The sequence below is a fragment of the Polistes fuscatus genome, unplaced genomic scaffold, assembly GCF_010416935.1.
Source record: "Polistes fuscatus isolate 324 unplaced genomic scaffold, CU_Pfus_HIC Scaffold3, whole genome shotgun sequence".
Classification (NCBI taxonomy): Eukaryota; Metazoa; Arthropoda; class Insecta; order Hymenoptera; family Vespidae; genus Polistes; species Polistes fuscatus.
In genome coordinates this window covers 4,930,984-4,941,089 of record NW_025113107.1, presented here as the reverse complement: position 1 = coordinate 4,941,089, position 10,106 = coordinate 4,930,984, and the positions used below count along the sequence as shown (strand labels likewise).

Genomic DNA, 10,106 nt, shown 5'->3' with positions numbered 1-10,106 from the left:
CATAAAATATAATGAATTATAAGCTATATTCACATCTGTTTATTTGTTTATATATGGTATTATAGTTATATTTGTATTATTCAAAACAATATATTTACATATAAATATGTAATTATGCAGTTTCTTTATATACAATGAGTGTATTATCTTTGTATTTAAATGAACAATAAGATCTATGTGTCTAAAAAAATAACATCGTGTACAGTAAATAAATATATTTTTAAAAGAAACATGTCAAAGATATATTTTATGAAAGAAATGTACTTTTATGCAATAATCGTTATTTTATACAATTTCACTCTTGTTAACTGTGCCAAAATAGATCACTTGACAATATGTGAACCTTATCAAAATTCTCAAAGGTGATGTATTAAAATTCAATTAATGGTCTTATATATTTTTTTCTTCTAAATTACTTGAATTATTTTGTTCTTAATAATTAATGTTAAAATAAAATGTTCTTAATAAGAAAAACATTTTTAATATGAAATTGCACTATCTAATATAAATAATATTTATTTGATTAATATGAAATAATGTTTTGTTTATTGTTTTAGTTTAATTTTTATAAGTACATTGGATGGCAAAGTATCAGCGTTAGATGTTACCAATAACGGAAAGAAACTATGGTCTTTGGAATTTAATGAAAGTCCTATGCTATCGTCTAACATTCATCGAAGAGAAGTATATTGATTACATACTAACATAATTAAATATAGAATATGTCCATTAATGTATTAATAATTAATTAATTATATTCTTTTTATGTTTTTATTTTATACCTGTTTAATTTATCTATTATTTTTTATAGCTTAATAATAATGGACAGTGGGTTAGATTAATTCCATCTTTAGGAGGAGGATTATATAAATTCGATGGTGAAAATTTAGAAAAATTACCAGTCAAGGCTGAACAATTATTATCTTCTTCATTTCGTTATTCTGATGATATGGTATTTTCTGGAGGGAAAGAAACACGATCTTATGGTAATTATTATATATACTTAATATAATATTTTAATATATAAATATGTGTAATTAATTTATTATATACATTTATTACTATAGTTAAATATAATTGTTATAATCTTAATTCATTTGTTAATAGGAGTATTGAGTAAAACTGGACAAATAATATACGAATGCAACATCAATGGTTGTTATAATATTACTACGGACAGTTATATTGATCAAGAAATACTTGTTATTCAACACCTTCAAAATACTGTCAGAGCAGTTGAGCCACATAGTGGTCAAGAAAAGTAAAGTTTTATCAATGTATCATTTAAATTTTTATTGCATTATATAAAATAAGATTATAATATATATTTACTTTTTAAATAGGTGGAACTTCAGTGTAGGACAACACGAATTACTTTTAATTCCCAATCAAAATGTATGTAATAATAATAATGCACAAATTCCAGAATTTGAGATTAAAGTTATTGTTCCAGAAGGACTGGTTTGGGCAATTAAAAAAGATGCTCCTAATATAAAATTATGGCAATATAAGGTTAGAATTATTAATTTAAAACAATAATAATAAAATAATAATTGTGTGAATTGTTTTATGATAACTGTTTCTTATAGTTTGATTCTCCAATTGTTACAATATGGCAAGAAGAAGAAAGAAAAAGTGTCAATTATAACAAAAGATTGAAAAAAGTTAATTTATTTGATAACTCTCAATGGACTTGGGGCTCTGATTTTCAAATAGCACCTAGTATTTATATAGGAATGCATGATAGACAGTTATATGTACAAGAAAATGAACAAGTCCATAAATCTTTAGGGCAATCTTCAACTACGTTTACACAACATTCGCAGATTCCTTGGAAACCATATCCTGCTTCTGGTATATAATTATAGAATTATTAAATATTATACAAATGTAGTTTTAAATATATCATATCACTCAGAGACATGTAACGTAGTATTTAATATTCTTTTTCAGATACAGCGCTGATAACTAATCCATTAAGTAAAAAAGAAAATGATGATAAGAATATCTCTTTTGAAATAGCTAGTGTACGTAGTGCAACTGCTTTATCTGTAATGTATAATTCAGATTACATTAATGGAAATGGTTTCTATTTATATTCAAAAGAATATTTACAATTAAATAAGTACAATCAATGTTCTTATAATAGTAATGCCAATTTATTATTTACTAAAAATGAAGATATCAGAAATTTCTATGAAAAGTCTGATGATGAATATGATGATGATGAAACTCCAGTACAAGTCATTATTGTTTCCCTCTGGTATTGGTGGTAAGTTTTAAATAAATCAAAATTAAATAGAGTTATGGAAAGTATATAAATAATTCTTTTATTAGGAAAGAAGTATTAGTGATATCAATTACTACCGCACTTCTGCTCAATTTCATATGGACTCAACATTTATTAAATGGAGCAGCTACAGCCAAAGATGCTATAGCTCCAGTAAGTTAGTATAAAATTGTTTACATTTATCCATGTTATATTATTTGTGTAAAATCTTTTCATTATTATTATAAACATTTATATATTACAGCCATTGATAATAGAACGACACATAGAATCTAAGAGTTCTACAGAAACTACAGATCAAGGACAGAATGTTAATTTCAAATCACGTTATCTCACAGATTTTGAACCAATTGATTGTTTAGGCAAAGGTGGTTATGGAGTTGTATTTGAAGCTAAAAATAAAATAGATGATTGTAATTATGCTATTAAACGAATTGCATTACCGAACAGGTAATTTTTATAGAAATCTTTTATAATTAGTATATTATAATAGTATATCTATATTTTTAAAATTGAAATATATATTCATTTTACAGTCAAGGTTCTAGAGAACGTGTTATGCGTGAAGTTAAAGCATTAGCAAAGCTGGATCATTGCAATATTGTTAGATATTTTAACGCATGGTTTGAATGTCCTCCTATTGATTGGTTAGAAGAACATGATAAACAATGGATTTCTAAAAAGAAGTTTCTATCATCCGAGTTTTCAATAGAAACAAGCCAAAGTGAACAAAAATGTAATAATTCCATTCACATGGAGGTTTCAATACCTGAACAGTCTTCTGTAGATAGTGCTTGTGAAGCTTATGCTCTTAATCATGTTGATGACAATGATGATTCTTTTATCGTATTTGAAAATTCTGAAAAAAAAGAAAACGAAGAAAATGTCATAGATATTGATGTTTCTACCACAGAAAGTTCTGACTCACAATCTTGTAAAACAGAAGATGATTTAAGCGACGATAATGATTCCCAATATGTTTTATCTCTTAAAAATAATCCATTGCGTATAAAGAAAGAATATACAAAACGTAGAAAAACTTTACCTTCCATTAATTCAAAAGAAAAATCTATTAATCGTAAATCTACGAAAATGTTTTTGTATATACAAATGCAATTGTATCAAAGGTTTAGCCTAAGAGAATGGCTTAAAAAGCAAACAAGTCCAAGGGATAATAATATAATATTAAATATATTCCATCAAATAGTTGATGCCGTAGAATACGTTCATTTACAAGGTCTTATTCATCGTGACTTAAAGGTAATCTTAATTGTTAACATATTTATATCAACACATCGCATGACAAAATTATATTTTATTATTTACAGCCATCAAATATATTTTTTGCTTATGATGATAAGATAAAAATTGGAGATTTTGGTCTTGTTACTGCTATGACCGAAGGCTATAAAGAAACTTGTATTTCGTCAGATCGAAGTGAAAATACAGATGTAAAACATAATTTACATACGTCTTGTGTTGGAACTCAGTTATATATGTCACCTGAACAAATGAATGGACAGGTTTATAATTACAAAGTAGATATATATTCTTTAGGAATTATTTTCTTTGAACTGTTAACGTCATTTAGTACAGAAATGGAAAGAGTAATGACCCTTACAAATTTACGTCGATTATCATTTCCAAAGGATTTTGAAATGCATTATCCAGCTGAGGTAAAAGCAATTTTTAAGTATATATATTTTTGTTATTTTTATTTTAAATCATTTTAACCGTATAATAAGATTATTTAATTTATATATATATATTTATTCTTATTTTTCATATTGTAGCATAAATTACTGAATATTATGCTGGATGAGAAACCTGAAAAAAGGCCTACAGCAATAGGGATTAAAGCTAAACCACCATTGTCTCATTACAGAAAAGAAAATGGTTTTGGCATTAATGAAGATTCAAAGTGGCATTTTGAATTACCGTAGCTCGTAAGATATTCCTTTTTAATAAGTAGTAGTAATAATAGTAATAGTAAATCATGAGAACATTTAAATTTGTCAATATTAGAACTACAATTAATGCAATTTCATTTTGGAATATGTTCCTTTTAATCATTACAAAAAAGTTTATATTTTAATAGCGATATATTCTTTTTATTTTATATGTATAATTTTTTTGTTCTTTATTACATATATAATATTTATAAATAATTTGCATTTTCATTATTTAATCTCCTTTTGTTTACATCAAATGCTTTATATTCCTAGAAAAAAATAACTTTAATAGAATAAATACAAAAATATATTTTTTATGACAATATGTGTATTTTAAAATAAAAATAATAAAATGACTTTAATTAAAATTTATTTAAATATATATATTACTATTATCACAACAGATTTACTACATAATTATAATTATTATTCATTTTGTGTGTGTGTGTGTGTGTGCTGTCTTATTATTTTTGTATAACAATTATTATAGATTATATTATTTCGTGTAGCTCTTTTTCTTCTTTGTTTGAGATTAAATTTCCTTAAATTCACACATATTAAACATAATATTTTTATTTCCAACTGCTCATTTTAGCGATCCTGTGACGATAGTTCCAAGATACGAATAGAGCAAAGATCTATCTCACTATTATTATTAAAATATTATCTATGTTAAACAACAGTCCCACATACAACAAGTATAACAACCTGTGCATGAGGTTAACATGAATAAAATATATTTAAAATAAATTTAAAAAAATTTCAAACTGAAATACTCTTTTTCATTAAATTAATTAAATTAATTCATTAAATAAAATATATTGTAAAATTATATTATACCTAAAATATTATTGTTTTTGTCTAAATAAATTTCTAACATAATAATTTACATATACATAATTAATTATATAATCATAAATTATTTATCTACATAATTCTTTAATGGGAATCTTTCTTCCAGCTTATAACGTGATTTCTTTTTATATCTATAATATAATTCAGATATATTAACATTTATTTAAAAATTATATATTAAAGATCCCAACTAAATAAATGATGTTTGACTAGCATATCTCGAACACCATCTTTCAAAGGTTGAGATTGTTCCTTTTTTACTGGCAATTCCCAATCGGGATTTAAATTAAATGCAAATTGACTAAGTATTCTTAATTCACATTTTATCTGTACCCATCCCGGGCTATTTATGAAACTCCATGGAAAATACCTAAATTCATTATTAACCGTATTAACAATATGATACGAAGTAAAAATATGTAGAATTTTCGTATTTATTTCATGTTATAAATATTTTTAATCCGTACCATTTTTGTACTACCTCTACACAAGAACACAAAACTTCAAGCCATAGATGTAAGACTTGTTCATTTAATCCAAGACAAATTAATGAACGTAATTTAACATCCATTTGTGCATGTGCATTATCATGTGACAAGTTTACAGATTGTACACATCGATATAATAACTAAAGTTAAAACAATTACTTATTATTATTTACTGTGTAAATTTGAAAAGTAAAAACATAAGTAATAATTATTTTCAAAAACTTACTTCTTCAGGTGTTAAAACTTTACCATCTTCATCCAGTCTATATGTTTTACAAAGTACCAACCGACTGTACACAGAATTGAAATCCTTTTCTATCTCTCTACTAGAAGCTTCTTCTATAAAAAGCCATGGATGACATGGACCTCCTAAGAACGATGGTTTTCGCATTCCATGTTCTAATACTGCTTTTATAGAAGGACATAAGGAACCTCTTACTAAATCTGTAACAGCCTTACTGACTGCATCATCACCTGCACATGTATATTGTTTGCTTCGTTCATCCAATAATTCAACAAATTTAGCAGGAAACCAGCCTACAAATAAACTTAAATGTAATATTTAAAGAATAGCGAATAATATTTGAATATATATATATATATATAAGTTGTGTTACAAAAAAAAAATAACCTTAAACAATAAAATATAAGCGTAAGAAAATTAATTATTATAATATATCTTTCACATATGTTACCCCTAAGTCCATTGAGTTCTCCTACCCAACAGTGTTCATCTTTTTGGCTAATAATGGTAATTATATCATTTTTACGAAATCCAAGTTCATCGTCATCATGCCTTTCAAAATCTATAAATTATCCAGAGATTCGCATTTATTGATATTTTTATATATAATTATCTTATTTCTATTAAATAATTTATACCCAATAATGCTTTAGCTCTTCTTTTTCTAGTACGTGATACATTTATATAACTATCATGATCTTCTGCATGACTTTCCATTCTGTAATCCGCTATAAGCATAACATTATTTAATTTGGGATCAACATTTATAAAGTGTCTTGCAACTTGTAATATAGATTCTCTCAAATCAACCAGAATTTCTAAAACAATATAAAAATATATACAAATAAATATGTACTTGAAGCAAATAATTAAAAATGTAAAATATATATAACAAACCAGTTTGATGAATATTTTTTGATTTTGCGTCATCTTCTTCATTATCATTTCCAAACAAAAATGTTTGTAACATTGATTTACTTCTTTTTATCTGACGCCTTAAAAATTCATTATTATCATCATTACATTATTAATATATGAATATTATAAATATAATCTATATTTTATTTGAAAAATAAAGTTAAATTATTTACCTATTTAAATGATGTTTTGGTAAATTTGGCATTGAATCTGGATTGCCAACTAATGCACCTTGATCAGCCATTAAATATGCTAAATGACGTCGCCTATGAGTTTCGATTAAAACGTCAGTTAATGATCCACTTACTTCTAATGATATCTATATAAAATTTAATTAATTTTATTATATATAAATATATAATAGAAAAAATGAAATTATTATATTATATATATATATATTTAACTTACATGAAATAATTGATCTACGTCATCAATATCTCCAGGTATATCCGAAAGAGCATTAAATATTTGTGCAGAGTTTTCAAGTTGTTTCAGTTCTACTTCTATAATAATATGATTTTCATATTTTAATTATATGCTTTAATAAAACATATTATAATTTTTCTTAATACCTTTCATCTTTAACATTCCAAGAGTAATTTGAAATAAGACAATAGAACCATCGAAAAGAAATAAATCCCATACTCGTAATAGAATCTTCATATGTACAACCGATGCAAATAATGTGAGAAACCAGTGTAGAGATATTAAACTTAATTCTATATCATGTTGTTCTAATACATGATCGATATCTGGTAAATAATTAGATACTAATGTGCGTAGGACTCTTTGATCTGCTTGAACTCCTGTTTTGCAAGAATATATAATAATATATTTGATTATAGAATTAACAATTAATATCATTTATGATAGAGAATAAAATTTAACTGTCGAAGAAGTGTTTATAGAAAATGTATTACCTAATAATGTTGCTGAATAATATGAAGCAGGTAACAGATCTTCAACTATAGTTGCCATCATCCAAAATGCATCCTCTTCTTCTAATAAGAGTAATAGTGAGGCAGCTATTATACCAGTACCTTGACAATACCTTAATACACAATATAAACGTAATATATATTATTTTTTAATATTACAATAATATTAAATAAGCTATTCATTTGCCAAATCGATTATCTCCATGAAACTCTAAAACTGGAGTTAATCGCTTTAATTTATGTTCATATATGTATTATCTTTACCCAATATCTGGATATAACCAAGCAAGAGTACGCATAACTCTTCGTAAACGTGGTATTCCTGTACTATGAAGATGACTAAAACATGCATTTGCAGGCATAATACGAAGAAGATCTTTTTCTATTTGTTTATTAGTCACAAGTACGTCACTACTAGATGCTCTTACTATATCTTTATACATCATTTCTGAGGTATGCTTTTTGTGTAATGCACCTGTTGAATTGCAATATAAATTATTTTTATTAATAAATAAATAAAACAAAATAAAATTTATATTATATTCTTTTCAAACAAAATATAAATATATTTAAATAATCAGATTTAATGTGTCATGTATTACCAGACATTTTCATCCAAATTTGAGGGCGGAGAGAATGTGGTATACCACGGCGAACCATGTCACGTAATTTATCAGTACGGGACAATCTATGATTAACATTTTGCCATGAAAAATCAGAATCTTCTTTATTATTACTGAATTCCAAAAGGGCAACCCATTGTAATCTGAAAGCATAAAAATAAATTAGAATAAATTTAGCATGAAATATAGTATCGAATATGGCATGTATCTTCACATATTAAATCATAGAGCAGACGGTTAAGAATAATTAAATTCTTTTTATTGATACCTATGTTGAGGATCTTCTACAAAAGGTACGCCAAGAATTTTTTTTGAATTTTGTTCTGGTCCGTCTTCTTCTTCTACACGAAAACCAAATTCATCAAACCTACAACGTAATATTTTAATTTTTAATATAATAAAGTATATTCACATAATTGCAAAACTATATATAAGAAATATATTAAAATATATGGAAAAATATTAAATCTGAAATAATTTCTATAGTAATACCTATACTCGGGTTGGGAATTAGGATCATCCGGTTGATTCAATTTAGCTAAAATATCTTGCGGCCACATGGATGATGTTAAAGCAGAAAATGGTTCACCAGGTACAGGTGACAAATGTTCTCTTGAATTCTTTTCTCCTGCTTCCAATTCATCTTCTGACAAGCTTATTTCTAACTTTTTCTAAGACAAATTAGTTTAATTACTTGCTTATAAATAGATGATATGTACATACAATTATGTGTATATGCGTGTTACATAATAGTAATTATAATAAAATCTTGCTATATAATAAACAATAAAAATATTTACATTATGATCTTCTTTTCCAACATAACCTTCATGATTGCGTACGTTGAAAAAAGATTTTGCAATATCCATCTTTTATCACTTAATCTCGATTAATGTTATAAATCTTTGAACAATATATACACATTAATTAATTATTTTATAAATTAAATATATTTTTTATCTCTATCACATACTTTGATATATTTTATTCTTGTTTATTCTATAGTGGCTATACGTGTAATTCGTAACATTTACTACACATATGTTTCTTACACAGATGATCGATCCAATGGAATGAGCATTTAAACATGTCGTCATTAGAGCGCCATTTTCAAAATCCTGTAAATCTAAATTCAATGTCATTTCAAAATGTAATCGGAATATAAAGCAATATATTTAAATATTTAACAAAATATTTGATATTATTGTAATTTAAATAAATAAAAATTTTCTTACGACATTAAAATCCAATGAAATAATAAAATCCAATGAAAATAATATACGATATAATTTAAACATCGTTTCATCACATATGTAATACGAGAGTGGGTTAAAAAGTTTTTGTATAATCATTTTATAATTTTCTAGATTATACAATATATTCCTATACATGTATATATATATATATTAACACGCAAATCGATAATTAATAAATATATTTTTACAAGTGCAAATAAAAATAAACTTGAATAGATATAATTGTTATATAAATTTGAATGATCGAAAAAGAAGACATAATTACTAGAAAAAAAAATATAATTTTCTATTATGAGATATGTTAAAAAAATAATATTTATATATATATACCTAAATGGACAGCGGAAGAATTGTCAGAATTGCACGGGATAAATCACCGATTGGCCGCAGAAGTGCGGGGCGCCCACGAAAACGATGGTGCGACAATTTAACAGTGCAATAGGCAGAAAAACGTCATTACGAAACAGGCAACTTGCCTAAATTAAAGAATGAAGAAGAAGAAGAAGTAATCAAAATAGAAAAGCACGAGCAATTTTAAGAGA

General features: G+C 25.3%; 2 protein-coding genes across 3 annotated transcripts; one reads left to right on the top strand and one right to left on the bottom strand.

Annotated features, from left to right (window-relative positions):
- The first annotated feature begins 53 nt into the window (after nucleotides 1–53).
- Nucleotides 54–4,339, top strand: LOC122519784 (eukaryotic translation initiation factor 2-alpha kinase). The gene is made up of 12 exons (XM_043639474.1): nucleotides 54–362; nucleotides 558–684; nucleotides 812–986; nucleotides 1,108–1,261; nucleotides 1,344–1,512; nucleotides 1,590–1,854; nucleotides 1,954–2,272; nucleotides 2,338–2,443; nucleotides 2,535–2,740; nucleotides 2,827–3,550; nucleotides 3,619–3,966; nucleotides 4,084–4,339. The coding sequence occupies exons 1-12, from the start codon at nucleotides 160–162 to the stop codon at nucleotides 4,231–4,233; spliced, it is 2,946 nt and encodes a 981-aa protein (XP_043495409.1). The 5' UTR covers nucleotides 54–159; the 3' UTR covers nucleotides 4,234–4,339.
- Nucleotides 4,340–5,161: 822 nt separating this feature from the next.
- On the bottom strand, nucleotides 5,162–9,407 carry LOC122519800 (small G protein signaling modulator 3 homolog). Of its 2 annotated transcripts, XM_043639507.1 has the most exons (16): nucleotides 9,282–9,407; nucleotides 9,109–9,211; nucleotides 8,801–8,979; nucleotides 8,577–8,675; nucleotides 8,288–8,451; nucleotides 7,950–8,160; nucleotides 7,668–7,798; nucleotides 7,320–7,553; nucleotides 7,156–7,250; nucleotides 6,921–7,066; nucleotides 6,727–6,824; nucleotides 6,468–6,647; nucleotides 6,281–6,391; nucleotides 5,812–6,122; nucleotides 5,565–5,725; nucleotides 5,162–5,467 (listed from the first exon to the last, which is right to left on the bottom strand). In XM_043639507.1, the coding sequence occupies exons 2-16, from the start codon at nucleotides 9,175–9,177 to the stop codon at nucleotides 5,275–5,277; spliced, it is 2,382 nt and encodes a 793-aa protein (XP_043495442.1). In that variant the 5' UTR covers nucleotides 9,178–9,211; nucleotides 9,282–9,407; the 3' UTR covers nucleotides 5,162–5,274. The 2 variants fall into 2 exon arrangements, with proteins under 2 accessions (XP_043495442.1, XP_043495441.1); XM_043639506.1 differs by having other exon boundaries at nucleotides 9,109–9,407.
- Nucleotides 9,408–10,106: the final 699 nt, after the last annotated feature.